The 16,658-nt window shown below is 54.3% G+C and overlaps 1 protein-coding gene across 5 annotated transcripts; it reads left to right on the forward strand.

The window, feature by feature from the left end:
* The first annotated feature begins 2,195 nt into the window (after positions 1–2,195).
* Abhd16a (abhydrolase domain containing 16A, phospholipase) lies at positions 2,196–15,885 on the forward strand. 5 transcript variants are annotated; one of them, XM_063239179.1, is made up of 20 exons: positions 2,196–2,402; positions 3,335–3,391; positions 4,162–4,228; positions 4,454–4,540; positions 7,398–7,483; positions 8,839–8,912; positions 9,006–9,128; positions 11,925–12,039; positions 12,131–12,232; positions 13,089–13,152; positions 13,465–13,514; positions 13,764–13,887; positions 14,205–14,309; positions 14,393–14,456; positions 14,732–14,788; positions 14,893–14,955; positions 15,075–15,151; positions 15,229–15,327; positions 15,407–15,461; positions 15,589–15,885. In XM_063239179.1, exons 1-20 carry the CDS (start codon positions 2,271–2,273, stop codon positions 15,833–15,835), a joined length of 1,848 nt encoding a protein of 615 aa, XP_063095249.1. In that variant the 5' UTR covers positions 2,196–2,270; the 3' UTR covers positions 15,836–15,885. The 5 variants fall into 5 exon arrangements, with proteins under 5 accessions (XP_063095249.1, XP_003473802.1, XP_013012289.1 ...); XM_003473754.5 differs by having other exon boundaries at positions 15,407–15,453; XM_013156835.3 differs by having other exon boundaries at positions 15,229–15,323; positions 15,407–15,453; positions 15,589–15,880.
* The last annotated feature ends 773 nt before the right edge of the window (positions 15,886–16,658 follow it).

The following is a 16,658-nucleotide window of genomic DNA, read 5'->3' on the forward strand; positions in this document are numbered from 1 at the left end:
ACTGGGCATGGTGGCTCACACCTGTAATCCCAGCACTCAGGAGGCTGAGGCAGGAGGATCATTGGGAGTTTGAGCCCAGTTTGGCTACGAAGTGAGCTCAAGGCCAGGGTGAACTGCATAGTGCCATCCTGTTTCAAAAGGACAAAAACAAAGCAAAACAAAACAATTATACAGAGTTGAGCCTTGCAGAATTTTAAAAAGGCATAGAATAGTACCTGCTGGCCATGGTGGTGCGGGTTTTTAGGCACAGCTACTTGATTTCAGCTACTTGGGATGAGGAGGCAAAAGGGTCCCAGGTTCCAAGCCAGCCTTAGTAACAAGGAAGACCTTGGCTCGATTTATGAAATAGAAAGGGCGAGGGGAGCAGCGGCAGTGTCCCTAGATTCAGTCCCCAATATTCTCTTCCTACAAACGTTTCAGTCACAAAACCTCTGCGCCATAGGCACAGCGTGTGCATGTGTGTGTGTTACAACAGGGTTTTTTTTCAAATCCATTTTATTCAAGGATAAAAAGAAAGAAGAAAGAAAAGAAGGAGGAGGAGGAGAAGGACAAGAAGAAGAAGAAGGAGAAGAAGGAGAAGGAGAAGGAGAAGGAGAAGGAGAAGGAGACAGAGAAGGAGAAGGAGAACAAAGTTTCAAAGCACATCAATCAGGGGCAACAAGGGTAATCCCAAGGGTAAGTATGTTGCGCATTGTCATCCCCAAATCATTCACCTAGAGCATAAGGCATCTGCCTTCATTGTCTGAACAATACCAGTACAAATCATTCTCTTCGGTGAACCCAGAGAAATCAGTGGTGTAACTAACAGGGTCTTGGTACATAGTTCTGGCTAGCCCTGAAGTCAGCTCGTGATGTAGCCCAGGCTGGCCTTGAACTTAAAGAAATTCTCTTGCCTCAGCCTTCCAAGCTGGAATTGCTGGTACATGTTACTGTGGATAGCTAAGTTAGATGGAAATTAATGAGAGTCCGCCAAGGATGGCCCTTTGAGAGAGTCAGTGCGGAAGGTGAGAAGAACACATTGAAACTCGCTGAAGGCGCCCTGAAGATGAGATGCGTTGAGATGAAGGTGCAATGGCCAGGTCTGCAGGCCTCCCAAAGGGACAGACGGAAGCCTGAGAATTATCCTGTAACTACCACACTTGGTCCGGTAGGTCCAGACAGGCATCAGACATCCAGGTGGGTGACCAGGATACCTGGACCCATCCCTTCCAAAACTGTGTTTGTTCTGTGCTAGAAATTACAGACAGGCGACGGTTAACGACGTTCATCATGTACTTTGCTGTGTGCCTCCCGTCCTTACTGGATCAGCATTGGCTAAGAGCAGTAGTTATAATCTTATAGGTTGATTATAGTTTGACTCATGCTGTCCTCACCTCATGATTCTGCTCTATAAAACTTACTTGGAAAGTGGCTTCTATGTCAGCTCACTTTGGGGGGCCCTCCTGTCTCTCTTAACGAAACTTTCCTACCCTTAACCTCCTTTGTCCTTTGGAACTGATTCCTTGATAATGGGGGTGGGGGCGCAAACGGGGTACATCTGACACCTAGTAGGTTAGAAGTGACATTTCTTCTGTATCAGTGTTGCCTGGCCTGGCCTGTCATTTTCTTTTAACAAGTGTTCTATACATCTTAGCAATGCTCTTTTCCTACGCTGTTCCCCATGATGTAGCTCTCCATTTATTCAAGCTTTCATTTACCTATTCCAATAATCTTTAATAGTATCTTTTAATAGTTTTCTTCATTAAAAAGCTGGAGTTGTTTGTTTTTTGTCCTTTGAGACAGGGCCTCCCTATGCAGTTCAGGCTGGCCTTGAGCTCACTTTGTACCCCAGGCTGGTCTTGAACTTGCAGCGATCCTTCTGCCTCAGCCTCTCCAGTGCTGAGATTAATGCATATGCCACCACGCCCTGTGACGCATTTCTTTTATTACATTTATTTCTCGGTATCTTGCATTTTCTCTAGCTCTTGTTAAGTACTCCTAATCTTTCTACTATCGCTCGAAAGTAAAGGATAGGGAAACTTTTTTAAAAATAGCCCTGACAACAGCCTAACTTCCCGCATCAAACGTCTCCAAATAATTTCTGGCCATTGCTGTACTCGTAGGTCCCACCGAGCCAAGACTTTCGCAAGGAGCGCTAAAGATGTCTCCACGCCGCGCGAGGCGGAACCCGTACGTGCTGACGTTAAGGGCACGCAGCTCCTCAGAGGCAGGCAAAGGCGGGGCCAGCGGGGGGACCTGCTGCTAGGAGAGCAGCGGCCCGAGCCGGGGCCATGGCGAAGCTGCTGAGCTGTGTCCTAGGTCCCCGGCTCTACAAAATCTACCGGGAGAGGGACTCAGAAAGGGCCCCGTCCAGCGTCCCCGGGACTCCAACTTCAGTCAGTAATCCCCCTTCCAGCTCCTGGGTGAGTCAAGTTCCCCCCCCGGTCGAGTACATGGTACGGTCCAGACGTCTGCCGGCCTTTGCTCGCCAGAAGTGCCCATTATAGGAAATCGGGGGCGTCTGCTTGTCAAGCTAGTTGTCCAAAAACTCTGCGCCGTTTGTGCTTCGTGGGTTCAAGTCATGCCCGTGGGCCGGTTGCCTCCTCTCTTTAGCCCTGTTGGATCCCCGCTTTCTCATTCCGACTGCCAGTCCATGACTGCTCCCCCGACCCCCACCCCGGCTGTCGTGGTTCGCGCCGGTCTCAGTGGAGTCCGAAGCCCCGCGGGGACCCTGCGCGGCGCGGGAGCTGACGGGCCTCGCCGTCCTGGCGCCCAGGGTCTTCTTCCTCTGTAGCTCTCGGGGCCTTCCCTGGCCCTGCTTAACTTCCCTGTAACTGGCCTTGAATTTCAAAATGACTTCTACCTATCATGTATCGTCTTTTCCTGACCCTCAAACCCAGCCTGGAGGGAGATCCCAGAGCCCTTGCGTCTGACTGACGCTGCTGCTTGTGGCAGGCTGTTCCCCTGAATATTTCCTCCCTTTGTATTGGTAATCTCTAATATGTTTCCTGATCTCTCAACCACCCACCCCTGGCCGCATTCTCTTTCTTAATCAACCTGCTTTTACTTCGGTTGCTCTTGTCTCTTAGAAGTGTCACCTGCCACCCCGCTGCCCTTCTGTACATACTCACTGGAAAAGGAGCAAAAGTCGCCTAATTTTTGCTTCCGAGTTCAGCCCTTGTGTTTGTTCTTCTGGTCAGGGGTGGGAAATAGGCTCAGGGTGTGAAGGCCAGGGGTGGAAAAATAGCCAAGGAGGTAGGTGCCAACCAGGGGACCCATATCAGAGCTTCCCGAAGGGAAAGGGAGGGACCTGTCATCAGGTAGGGTCCTTAACGGGACCATCTATTTTTTGCAGGATACGTATTATCAGCCCCGTGCCCTGGAGAAACATGCAGACAGCATCCTGGCACTGGTACGTCTGCCCTGGCATCTGCGACTCTCTGCATCTTTTCAGCCCCAGCTGCCCTCTTGAACCAGGGACAAGATAGAGTCCCTGGGAGTGGGCATGCTCAGGGCTCTGTACAGACTTATCTGACACAGTACACACTGACACACTCCCAAGTGTGCACCCTTGGTGCTCCCCATTGGTATGTAGCTTGGCTTTCTCTGGGGCAGTCTGAGCCCCAAGGAAAACATGTTTACCCTGGGGCCATCTGCAGGTGCTCAGGCCTGCAGTCCCCAGTGACCTGTCCTCCCTGGCAACTAACCTCTTTGGCTGCAGAGACAGCTGCTCTCTCTGGCAGGGTTCCTATGGTGACGTTTGCGCATCTCTTGGGGACCAGGACGGGGCTGTCCTGAGCAGGGTCAATTGAAAAGGCTTGATTAACTTGAGTAGACAGAGAAGCTGGCCTTGAAAATGTGATGAAATTATGTCTAGGGGCGATTGGAGGAATACAACAGAACCCGTATGTAGTTCTTCTGGCCTCCATTATGCTCTGACACAACACATTTCAACAAATACTGAGTGCCCACTGTGTGCACGGTGGCACACACAGAATAGGGGCTTGATTTGCTATTCTTTGGGTCATTCTCCCTGTGCAGAGAATAGGCCTGTGGGGGCAGACCTGGGCTTGTGTGCGTGCATGTGTATGTGTTTGTACACATATGTGTGCACGTGTGTGAGTGCGTGCATGTGTGCACGTGTGTGTGTATTGATTGCCTATCCCTGTGTCTCTGCTGCAGGCTTCAGTCTTCTGGTCCATCTCTTATTACTCCTCTCCCTTCGCCTTCTTCTACCTGTACAGGAAAGGTCAGTGTGGTTTGGAAGGAGGTGGGGCAGGGAGTGGGCAGGTTGTTGGCAGATGAGTGGACCCCTGAAGAGAAGAGGAGGCCCGCCCCTGAGGATGGCTTGGCTTCCTTTTCCCGCTGAAGATATCGCTTTGCTGAGGAGCCGGGTAGGGTGGAGGCTGGGCTGAAGTCGGGAGAAGAGTGGATGGCTGCGGAGGGCGTCTCACACCAGCCCTCTCTCTCCCAGGTTACTTGAGTTTGTCCAAGGTGGTGCCATTTTCTCACTATGCGGGGACATTGCTGCTGCTGCTGGCAGGCGTTGCCTGCCTCCGAGGTAGGTGAAAGGAAGCCAGTTTGGATCCACCTGTCCCTGGGTAGATGTCCAGTACTTTCTACAAATATAGCTGGAGGCTAAGCCACGAGGGGGAATAATTGAGAATGGTCTAAGGCATGATGGTCCGTAAGGGGCTTAGGACGTAAGTGTGAAAAAACAGTTAACAGAAAAGTTTGCTATTTTCTTTTTTAAATTTCCTATTTATTAGTACATAATATTACATTCACTGTGAGGAATTGGGAGTTTGCTGTTTTCTAGAAAAGATGAATATACCCTGTACCATACACACACCCATTCCCTTCTACATACACACAGGGCAGAAATTTCTGTGCATGAATAAATGATATATATGTAGAAGCATATTACATACCACATTGTTTGTAGTAATCCTAAACCAGGAAGACTTTTAATAGCTACAGACAGAACAGTGTACAGTAATGCTAATGAGGAAACTGTAACTACCCTTAGTGCAAATGAGTCCCACACAGGTAATGTTGGGTGGAGGAAGCTGGCCACAAATGAGGTATGCAGTGAGTTTGCCCTTCCATCCAGTTCAGAAGGGACGTAGGCTAAGACCTGAAAGAGAGCCACAGCACGGTGATCAGGAAAGCCAGGCGAGTGACCACATGCATGGTAGACAAGTGCAGCTCAGGAGTTGACTTTGTTTTCTGTCTTGACCTGGCTCACAGTCACACAAGTGTTACTGTTGCTTTCTTTCCCCTTTGTGGTACTGGAGATTGAGCCCAGGACCTTTGTACTGAGCTACATCCCCAGCCCTTTTTATTGATTTTGAAACAGAGTCTTATCAAGTCACTGAGTAGCCCAAGCTAGGCTGGAATTTGCGATCCTCCTGTCTTAGCCTCCCAGAGTACTGGGATTGCAGGTATGCACCACACTTCCACCTTGCTTTGCATTTTTTTTTTTTTATCGGAACCAGGGATCAAACTCATGACCACACGCTTGCAAGGCAGGTGCTTATGCCGCTGAGCTAAATTCCCAGCCCTGCTTTGCATTTTAAAACAAATCATAATGTGTGTTTTATATGCATATGTTCTGTCTCACAATTAAAAAAAAATAGCTTAGGTCAGTCATAGTGGTGTGTGTGTGTGTGTGTGTCTATAATTGCTGCACTGGGGAGGCTGAGGCAGGAGATTATCTTGAGTCTGAGGTCACACTGGGCTACAGAATGAGTTTAAGATGAGCCTGAATTATAGAGCGAGACTTTGTCTCAAAAAGTAAACAAGGGCTGGGGATTTAGCTCAGGGGCACAAGTACCTGCCTGGCAAGTATGAGGTCATGAGTTTGATCCCCAGTACAAAAAAAAAAAAAAAGAAGTCAATCAAAAAGAACTGAACTGCTCATATTTTGTGGTACTGCTTCAGGCAGGCACTTGTGCCACTGAGCTAAACCCCTGTGGTCCTACTTCAGGTGACATTTGTCTGTAGAATTACTAAAGCATTTTGAGTCAGCAACACCATTGGAGTCCCCCTGCTCCTTGTCTTTCACCAGAAATAACTGTTGTCATATGGAGAGGTTTTATTGAGGTCCATATTTCTTGCCAGGCCTGTAATCCCAGGACTTGGGAGGCTGAGACAGGAGGATTACAGTGAGTCCAAGCTCAGCCTTGGCAATTTAACAAGACTGTCTCAAAAGAAAAAGGGCTACAGAAGTAGTTCAGTGTGAAGCCCTTGGGTTCAATGCATGGTACCACACACACACACACACACACACACACACACACACACACACACAAAACTTAGAAATTAGTAGTGTTATGTGTGCATTTTACATTTTCGGCATAAGTGGCACTGGTCCGCACAGGGCATCCTGCAGTGTGCTTTACTGGCTTGTTACCGTCCTGTTGGGGGGTGCTGCCCTTGATGGTTCTGAGAGTTCTGGTTTGTCCTGGCTTCACTGTCTTTGCTGCAAGACTTCTGTCTGATGTTTCCTTGGTTTCTTTCTTTCCTCAGTCCCTCTCACACCTGGCGGAAGGCCAGCTCCCTGAGGCAGGGCTGGCCCTCATTTCCTGTCTCTCTTGGGTAGGACTGGCCTGCCGGCCGGCACATGCCTGCCAGGTCCGGGCGGAGAGAGGTTAGGGTCGGAGGCTTCTCTGCAGGGAAGGAAAGTGGATGCAGAGAGAGCAGGCAATGCAGAGAATGTCTGCATTTCAGAGAGGGAAGGATAAAGGCAGGAGAGGAAGTTTAGGAATTGGACGAGAGTAAGAATGGCCCCAAGGCCAAGTGCGGTGGTGCATACCTATCATCCCAGCACTTGGAAGGCTGCGGGAGGAAGATCGCCGGGAGTTTGAGGCCAGCCTAGACTACATGGCAAGACCTTGTCTCAGTAAACACACAAACAAACTAACAAAGAAACAATAATGCGCCCAGGAAGCAGAGGCAGACAGACCTTTGAGGGGCCGGCACCCTGCTGAGTAGTTGACGGGGAGGAGGATAGAGGGTGCTTGGCTGCAGTGGCAAAGCTAGCCAGTGAGGGCAGGAGCTGCGAAGCCAGAGGGCAGGGTGAGAGCCTCCAGACAGAAGCGCCGCAGAAGCCTGGCGGGGAGAGCACGGAGCCCGAGGTAGCAGCGGGCGGCGTGGCCGCGTGTTAACACGCGGGGTGAGCCATCTGGGAGGTGGGAGCTTGCTAGTCTAGGGAGAAACAGATTGGAGAAACTAAGGAGAAGAACCTGCAGCCGGTCATCAGTTGCGGAGGGCAGGGAAAATCCGTTTCCACAGCACAGGCCCCGGGCGCTTTTGTCCTGTTCCTCCTCCACAGCATTCCTGCCCATCTCGCTGTTTCCCTGAAACACCCTGCTTGCCAGGGTCCCTGATGCTGCTTCCTGTCCTCTCTCTGCCAGGCATTGGCCGCTGGACCAACCCCCAGTACCGACAGTTCATCAGCATCTTGGAAGCCACACATCGGAACCAGTCTGCAGAAAACAAGGTGAGGGGTTCCAGGAAAGGCGCCAGACCGAGCCCCCAGCAGCTTCCTCAGCTGCCCCGAGCGCCGGGCCCTGGCCTCTGCAGGAGGAAGCTCGGCTTTGCCACCTGCCACTCCGGGTCTCTGGCTGCCTGCTGCTGTCCCCCTTTGCCCCTCCATCGATGGCCTGTCCTCCTTGCCACTTCCAGTGGGATATTCTGCTAGTGCAGCCTTCCCTGCCTCCAGCTTCCATCTACAGGCACTATTTGAACGTGTCTGTTAGACAGGTCTTCTTTTGTCACAGCAGCTCGGTTCTGTTTATTTTGACTGTGTGCACCAAACATGTCACTAGCTAGCACAGCCCATTTCTGTGAGGGCACGCAGCGTGGCGCCATGCAAAGCCAGGGCACGCTGTCCTTGCAGTGGGGCCAGCCCCGCAGGGGATGCTGGAGTATGATTATCGTTGAGAAAGGGCTGTGGTGCCCCATAGAGCTTCCTCCTGTCATGAGAGGGTTTCTGGCTTCCAACAGCCGTGGCCACCATCCTCACATTAAGTGTTGCTCCACACCACCATTATGGAGCTGTGTAATTTAATGCTGCCAGTGCTGCGCCGCTGTCAGAGGTGTGTGTGTGTCACATGTACCCTTTCTAGCCCTCGCTGCCAGCGTGCGAGGTGGCATAATTACTCCCACTTGTGCATCTGAGGATATAGGCAAAAAGAGGTCAAGTGACCCATGCACCACCCCAGAGCCTAGAAGTGGCCTGGTCTAGAGGCAAGAGCAGGTCCAAATGAAGCCCAGCTGAAACTGGCTTTTCTTCTTCATTTGGATTTGTCATTTCCATATTTGTATAATTTTCTTCTTGCTCTCTTTTAGTCAAGTTATTTTTGAAAATGTTAAAAAAATTTCTGTGCCAGAAAGAAACAAAGCAACCCTCCAAATGGCGAGCTGGGAGTTCTGGGGCTGGGGGAGGAGGTGGCAGGGTGTGAGGCTGGGCTGTGTGGACCAAGCCGCAGTGACTGGAAGTGCAGATAAGGCCAGCCAGGTGATGCCGAGGGCAGGAGGGGTTGCGAGGATGGGGCCATCAGGGCTTCCCTCGGCAGGAGCCCCAAGTACAGGGTGCCCTGTGGCTTCGACCACCTTCCCTGTCTTGCAGCCATGGGACTTTACTTTGCTCTGGGAACCAGGAAAGCATCAGGTCGGCGAGGAGCATGAGCAGCCGGCGTGGCCGCCCTCCTACATGGCTCCATCTTCCGGTTTCCTGTGGGAGAGGGGCTGGGGCTGATGGCTGTGGTCACCTCAGAGTGCTCAGCCAAGACCCCTGGCGCATCGGGGGCCCCCAGACCTCCCTGAGATCTCTCTTCCTTGTCCTGACCACAGAGGCAGCTGGCCAACTACAACTTCGACTTCAGGAGCTGGCCGGTGGACTTCCACTGGGAGGAGCCCAGCAGCCGGTGAGGCCCTGGCCCTGCTGCCCCGTCCCCTCCTCCCCGGCCGCCAGCCTGTCCTGTCCTCCTGACCCGGCCCGGTCCTCCTGCTGTCCTCAGGAAGGAGTCCCGGGGCGGCCCCTCCCGCCGCGGTGTGGCCCTGCTTCGCCCCGAGCCCCTGCACCGGGGAACAGCGGACACCTTCCTCAGCCGGGTGAAGAAGCTGCCCTGCCAGATCACCAGGTGGGAAATCACAATGGCGGGTGCAGGGGATGGCGAAGGCCCGGACTGGGGGCTCCATCCTGAGACAGCCGTCACTCTCAGCCGAGTCCTGGGCTACTGTGTGTCACCCTGCCCACGCCGATGTGTGAGGAGGAGGCTTGGAGGCCTGGGCTCACCAGACAGGCAGTGAATGAGAAGCCCAGATGCTAAGGCAGGGCTGCCCGAGAGGGGGGGCCTGCGGGGTGGGGAGGGGACAAGGGAGCCTGCCGGAGCTCTGACCCCCTCTGGCCCGCTGCTCCCTGCTTCCCTGTCTCTGCCAGCAGCCTGCCTTCTGGGGGGCATTTCTGAAGGGTTTCCAGCTGCCCCGAGTGCCCAAGGGCACGGCGGAGTCAGGTGAACCTGAGTTCTGAGGGGGGGTGTTGGAAGTGGGGACAGTGAGCTCCCATCCTGAGTGAACAGACCCTGGAGCTGTCCGGGATAGCAGCCTCCGGGATAGCCCGGCGGTGTGGACAGTGCTTTTGAGTCTGAGAGGAAAGCCAGATTGGGGGGTGCGGCAGGGGTACCAGGCAGGGCCAGGTGGTGTTTGGGGGACAGGTCCTCCTCCGAGGTTGATGGCAGTGTCGAATGGTCTCACAGGATGACACCTGCAGTTCACTGCCCTCACCTGGGTGGCTCCTAAGCCCTGCCCTGTGCCCCGCCCTGAGGCGTCCAGTGGGCAGAGCCGTGCAGCGAGGTTCCTGCCCCCACAGAGCTTGCCACAGTTTGTTTCAAACTATGGGTCTTGGCCCACTAGGGAATCTTGCAATTACCTGTATATTAAAAGGATTATTTTTAAAAATGTTACTTATTTGGAGACTTTGTAGGCATTGCTGAGGGTTGAATCCAAGATCTCACACACTCTTGGCAGGAGCTTTGCTGTTGAGCTACCCACCTTGTCCTGCATGGGGCTTTTAGAAAGTTGTGTTTCTGTGTAAACAGAATCATGTTTGGTGATGACTTTGCTTTTACTTATTGTGCATAAGATGTATTATTTTGTGAGAATCTCAGAATCACGTATGTACGGTCCGCAGCTTACCTTGGTGGCATGCTTTGAATTTTGGGTTTTTTTTTTTTTTTCTGTCTTTTTCCTTTTTATCAGTACTGGGGATCGAACTCAAGACTGCCTGGCTTGCAAGGCAAGCGCTTATACCGCTGAGCTAAATCCCCAGCCCCGAATTTTGGGGGGGTTTTGTTTGATCTTTTTGACACAGGGTCTCACTGTGTAGCCCAGCTGGCCTTGCACTCATTATGTATCTGTGGCTGATGTCAAATTCATGATCTCCCTGCCTCAGCCTCCTGAGTCCTGGGATTGATTATTGGCGTGCTGCCCCACCTAGAGGGGGTTCTGTTTTATTTTGCCTTGGGTGGCTTTGTTTTGCTTTTTAACTTACAAACAACAGAAATTGTATTTCCGGGTTCTGGTGGCTGCAGAGTCCATGAGCACCGGCGTATGTGACAAGGTCCCATTTCCTGGTTCCTAGGAGGCATCTTCTTGCTGTATCCTCAGGGCTCTCTGGAGCTTATTTCATTTTATCTTACTTTACTATTTATTGAGACAGGAGGGTCTTGCTGTGTAGTTCGGGCTGCTGTTGAACTCACTGGCCTCTGACTTGCAGCGGTCCTCCTGCCTCAGCCCTTCACGTGCTGGGGTTATATCATGCGCCACCACACCCATGAAGCCTCTGTTATAAGGATATTAAAGCTCATTGCCTCCCAGAGGACACCCCCCATTCTCAAATATCATCACATTGGTGACGGGGTGTTAGCACAATGTGTTGTTTTAGTTTTTGTCCTTTTGAGATGAGGTATGGCTGTGTGGCCTAGGCTGTCCCCAAACCCTGGGCTTCAGGGACCCTCCTTCCTCAGCCTGTGAGGTAGCAGACTAGAGGCCTCTCCCATGCCCAGCCACACTTATATTTTGGGTTTTTTTAGGGCCAATACTGGAGAACAATCTAAGGGTGATCTATCACTGAGCCGTATCACTAGTCCATTTAGGTTTTTTTTTTTTTAATCGGTATTAGGGATCGAACTCATGACCTCACACTTGCCAGGTAGGTGCTTATGCCCCTGAGCTAAATCCCCAGCCCCATCCATTTAGTTTTTTAAGTTCTGGGGTTTTTTCCTCTTCTTTAATTTTGAGACCAGGTCTTGCTAAGTTGCTTAGGTGGGACTCTGCTTTTTGTGACCTTCCTGCCATAGTCTCCCTAAGTACTGGGGTCACAATTGTGTGCCACTATACCAGGCTTCAGTTTGAAGTCTTGGTTCCCAGAGGACATAAACCACAATGCTCTCAGAGAGGCTGGGCAGAAGGGAACCGTAGCTGCCCTGCAGCCACGTGGTCGGGGGTAAACAGTACCCCAGCGTCCTGGGTGGCTGAGCTATGGTGCATGTTGTGTTACGTGCGGTAAATGCATTTTCTTTTCTTGGTACTGGACTTGAACTCAGGACATTGTACTCACCAGGCAGGCACTTGTGCCATGGAGCTATTTTCTCGGCCCATTATGTACATTTTCAGCGTTCCATATTTTCAGCTTTCAGTGGTCGTATGGGGATCTAACCCCATTGTAAGCTGAAGGACATCTATTTGTGTGTTTCGGGGCCACAACACAAAATTTGTATCTTCATTAGCCTGGTAATATATTATTTCATTAAGTCTTAGAAGAGGGCAGGGAAGCTAGAAAGATAAGGGTGATGCAAGCCCCAGACTGTTGGCCTAGGGTGCAAATGGGCCCTGGGCTACCCCAGGGCTGGGTGCTCACTGCCCTGTGTTCCCCCCAGCTACTTGGTGGCACACACGCTGGGGCGCCGGATGCTGTACCCTGGCTCCGTGTACCTACTCCAGAAGGCCCTCATGCCAGTGCTGCTGCAGGGCCAGGCCCGGCTGGTGGAGGAGGTAAGCGCTGCCCCGTGCCCACCCCGCTGGCCTCTGACTCCAGAAGGAACTTGGCCCCTCACAGCCCGCTGCTCTCCATCTCCCCACTCAGTGTAATGGGCGCCGGGCAAAGCTGCTGGCCTGTGATGGCAACGAGATTGACACTATGTTTGTGGACCGGCGGGGGACAGCTGAGCCCCAGGGACAGAAACTGGTAAGAGGATCCAAGGGACCCACAGAGTATGGGAAGGCTCGTGGGGTTCTGGGGCCCCAGTCTGCCAACAGTTTTTCAGTGGCACCTTGGCAAGGAGTAATCTCACCCCCCAGCTCCACCCCGCATTGTTTCTGTAGGAAGACAGGCAAATAGATGAAGCAGGAGCTGCCATTCAGGAACCGAAACATAACAACCCTAATAGCGCCTGCTCGGATGCACGACTGAGATGCGTACTCAAAATCCCTGAGCAGGTCTGACTGGCCTGCCAGCCCACCGTACAGAAGATGGAGCTGAGGCACATAGGGAGTCTCCCCTCCATGAAGTGGCCCTGAAAAGAGCACAGGGCCAGGAATCTAGGCCTGGGTCCCAGGGTCAGCTCTGCTTACTGCCGGGGCAGTTTTTACTGGGGCACCAGAGAACTGGAGTCTGCATCACCATAGATTAGAGCCCAGCGAGGGAGGGGGAGCAGTCAGCATGGCGCACAGCAGAAACACAACAGACTCCACGCTGTCAACACAAGCAAGGGCCAGAGCACAGCTCAGCCAGCACGAGCCCTGCATGCGGCCCCAGCACCAAAATTGGAAGCTCTACGGCCCCTGTGAGTCTCCACCTGGAGGCTTCCGGGGAGACGTGGCCGCTGCGCCAGGCACTGAAGCAGCTCATCTTGGGCGTCCTCCTCCAAGGGCGCCCAGTGTGCCAGGCACTTGCAGTCTTCCCTTTTGTCCGTGGATCCTGTGGGATATTGCTGTCCCTCAGAGGGAACAGATCTGCCCTTTCCTCTGCCCTGCTCCACTCTTCTCGGGCTGCCCCCCAACCTGGGCGACTGCCCCCCAGCCCTCTCCCGCCTCCTCCACAGGTGATCTGCTGTGAGGGGAACGCAGGCTTCTACGAGGTGGGCTGCGTCTCCACGCCCCTGGAAGGTAGGCCCATGGTCCAGCCCTGGGACAGAATTCTGCTTCCAGGCTATGGTGACCTGGGGCCTGACCTCTCCCTCTGGGTGAGGCTGGGTCTCTGCTCCCTGGGGAAAGTCCACCCTGACACCCCTCCCCTGCCTTGTTCCTTGGCTCACCACATGCTTGTCCTGTCCTGCCCCCACACAGTCACACACCTGTCTCTGCTGTCTCCCTGATCCGGGACGCCTGCACTGGAGGGCTTTTCTGCCATCCTTTCCCCCAGGGACAGAGGGAGACTCGGGCCACCGGGTCTCAGTCCCTTTTTCTCCTATGTGACAGCTGGCTACTCAGTCCTGGGCTGGAACCATCCAGGCTTCGCAGGAAGCACGGTGAGAGCCTGTCTGGTGTCCCTTTTCTTTTTCTGTCTCACTCCGGTCAGCCACTGGATGGAGGAAATGGGGTGCATCTTTCCAAGGCCAGCCCGGGGCCCAGGTGCTGAGGGATCTAAAGGAGCAGGTGTGGTGGGGAGAGGCTGGGCTCTGTGAACACCTCGGCCCGTCCACGTGCTGCAGGTGGTGGCCAGGGATGGTCGGAGACCATAGGTGGCAAATGAGCCAGCTTCGCCCTTCCTCCTGCAGGGTGTGCCCTTCCCACAGAACGAGGCCAATGCCATGGACGTGGTGGTCCAGTTCGCCATCCACCGCCTGGGCTTCCAGCCTCAGGACATTATCGTCTACGCCTGGTCCATCGGCGGCTTCACGGGTACCACCTGCCCCCCCCTCCACTGCAGACATTTGTGCCCCTCTCCAGGAGAGGTGGGGACCACCCTGGGGTCGGAAGTCAGGCAGAGACTGGGGAAGTGGCGGGGGGGTGGGGGGGTGGAGGGAGCTCTGTCCCTGCAGCCTGGTCATCAGAAGTAGAGCCATGCTTGGGTGGGGAGATGGGAAAGGGGATGTCTCTGCCTTAGTCTCCCCTGCACTCCTGATGTCTCTAGCCTGGCTGAGAAGCAGGGCTGAGGAGATGCAGGGACGATGGGGTGGCCGGGCCCCTCAGTCCTCGTCCTCTTGTCCTGGTACCAGCCACATGGGCAGCCATGTGCTACCCGGACATCAGTGCGGTGGTCCTGGATGCTTCCTTCGATGACCTGGTCCCCTTGGCCTTGAAGGTCATGCCTGACAGCTGGAGTGAGTGCATCGGGGCAGGGGTCTCCCTGGGGATGGGAGCAGGCACTTTCCGGTGCCACGCCTTCATCTCTGTCTCCCTCTAGGGGCCCTGGTGACCAGGACAGTGAGGCAGCATCTGAATCTAAACAACGCAGAGCAGCTGTGCAGGTGAGGCTTGAGGAGTCCAGCACCTCAGCTCTGCACCCACCTCATCCACACAGCTGTGCAAGGAAAACCAGCCCCCGGCCCCTGCCCACGTTCCCCTAGTGACCCTGCTTGGCCCCTTCCAGGCCTGGGAGCCCCGGTTCCCCTCAGGGCCCGACCTTCAGCCAGAGGTGGGGCATTCCTCTGGGGAGCTGGGGGTAAGGATGCTATGGTGGGATGGGGCCAGCTACTTGTCACCTGCCACCTGCTCCCGCGGAGCTCTTCCCACTGTCCTTAAGGTACCAGGGCCCAGTGCTGCTGATCCGGAGAACCAAGGATGAGATCATCACCACCACGTGAGTGGGTCCTTGGCCCCCTGCAGCCCAGCAATGTCTGGGAAGCTGTCCCAGCCACCACTGCCCCCAGCCACTGCCACTACAGAACAATCCTGTCTCCTCAGGGTCCCCGAAGACATCATGTCCAACCGAGGCAACGACCTCCTGCTGAAGCTCCTGCAGTTCCGGTGAGTATCAGATGCAGAAAGAGCACAGTGTGGAGCCAGCTGGGAGGGAGGAACTTGGGGGCCTTCCCTCCTGGGGTGGCCCGAATCCAACCTGATCTGCAGCCGTCTGGCTCCTGCAGGTACCCCAGAGTGATGGCCGAGGAGGGCCTCCGTGTGGTTCGGCAGTGGCTGGAGGCCTCCTCCCAGCTGGAGGAAGGTGAGGGCTCCTGGAGGCTCGGCCCAGCAAGGCCAGCTCTCCCTGTCGTTGACACTGGTGTCTCTGTCCCCTCGCAGCCTCCATCTACAGCCGCTGGGAGGTGGAGGAGGACTGGTGTGTGTCCGTGCTGCGCTCCTACCAGGCAGAGCATGGACCCGACTTCCCCTGGAGTGTGGGTAAGGGGCCAGGCCCGGGTGGGCAGGGAGCCAGCAGGGTGCGCCACCGGGCTCAGCTCAGCGTCCTCTTTGTCCGCAGGGGAAGACATGAAGGCTGAGGGACGCCAGCAGTTGGCTTTGTTTCTGGTGAGCGGGTTACTGTGGACGAACAGGATGAGACAGGAATCCTTACACATGGGGCTCCCAGGGTGGAGGTGAGGAGGGGTCCAGGACCCCTGCTCCCCACCAAGCGTGTGCCCGCCGGCTCCACTCTCTTCTCAGGCCCGGAAGCATCTGCACAACTTTGAGGCCACACACTGCACTCCACTTCCAGCGCAGCACTTCCAGATGCCCTGGCGCCTCTAGGGTCCACAACGGACCTGTCTGGAAGGAGGACGGGAGGGGCCTCGAAGGGCCTCGGTTTGTGATGTGTGTGTCGCTGCTCACATTGATTGTGTGTGACAGTGGGGGCCACATCCCCGCCACTGCTCCCTGTGCACGTGCTCCCTCACCACACACCCTGCATTAAGTGAATGCATTCTTCCTAATAATTAATAAAAAGGTATTTTTTCTACTGTCTGTCTAGTCGCATGACCCCCCTGAGGGCCCAGGGACCGAGGGGCTGGTAGTGAGGACAGTGGGGGTCCCCAGAGGACCTGGCTTTGGGAAACCAACTGCAGGTGGTGGCTTTGCCCTCTCGCCTCTGTGCCCTGGCCCTGGACCCCGATGCCTGGGGCTGGCACTCGGCCTGGTCCCCTCCACAGCTCTTCCTGTGCCACCCCAGCCCAGGTGCCCTGTCTTGCTCACAACTCGTTTTTTTTTTTTGTTTGTTTTTTTTTTGTTTTTTTTTTACAACTCTTTAGCTTTGTTTATAAAGTGCTTCTCAGGATCCCATTCACCTCCTCACCTCCTCTGCTGGTTTCTGAGGCCAACCTACAGCACCCCTCACAGTGTTCCCTGATTTCCATGCTCAGCGCTTGCTATGCCCCTGGAGATGAGATGCCCACTCCCTGCATCTTGTGCAGCACAGCCACCAAATCTCGCATCCTTTCAGCATTTAACAAACACAGGGCCTGCCATGGGGAGGGGCAAGGGCTGGGGTGGCCCAGAGACTCTTGTCCTCTTAGGGCCTTGCTGTGCCTTTCCAACAGCTCTGCGGGTGGAAAATTCCTAGGCTGAGGAAGCTGCTTCTATAACTTCTATTTCTAACCCTCGCACCTTGTGGGTCAAAACATGTCTGCATCCCACCCCTCCGTTTGTGGCTGGACTGTCTTCCAGGGAAACTTTTTCCAGGTGAGATAGTCCCAAGTTTACCTCCCAAGGGTCGAGGTGCTCTGCACAAGATGCTGGAC

Source organism: Cavia porcellus, unplaced genomic scaffold (assembly GCF_034190915.1).
Source record: "Cavia porcellus strain 051 isolate PalLab524CR breed Dunkin Hartley unplaced genomic scaffold, mCavPor4.1 scaffold_28, whole genome shotgun sequence".
In the NCBI taxonomy this organism is placed as follows: domain Eukaryota; kingdom Metazoa; phylum Chordata; class Mammalia; order Rodentia; family Caviidae; genus Cavia; species Cavia porcellus.

Bases quoted from the DNA above. Each gene is read 5' to 3' on its own strand.
- Abhd16a (XM_063239179.1), top strand. From the start codon at position 2,271: ATGGCGAAGCTGCTGAGCTGTGTCCTAGGTCCCCGGCTCTACAAAATC. The intron at 7,484-8,838 runs GTGAGGGGTTCC...TCCTGACCACAG, and splicing joins ACCAGTCTGCAGAAAACAAG to AGGCAGCTGGCCAACTACAA. The intron at 8,913-9,005 runs GTGAGGCCCTGG...TGCTGTCCTCAG, and splicing joins TGGGAGGAGCCCAGCAGCCG to GAAGGAGTCCCGGGGCGGCC.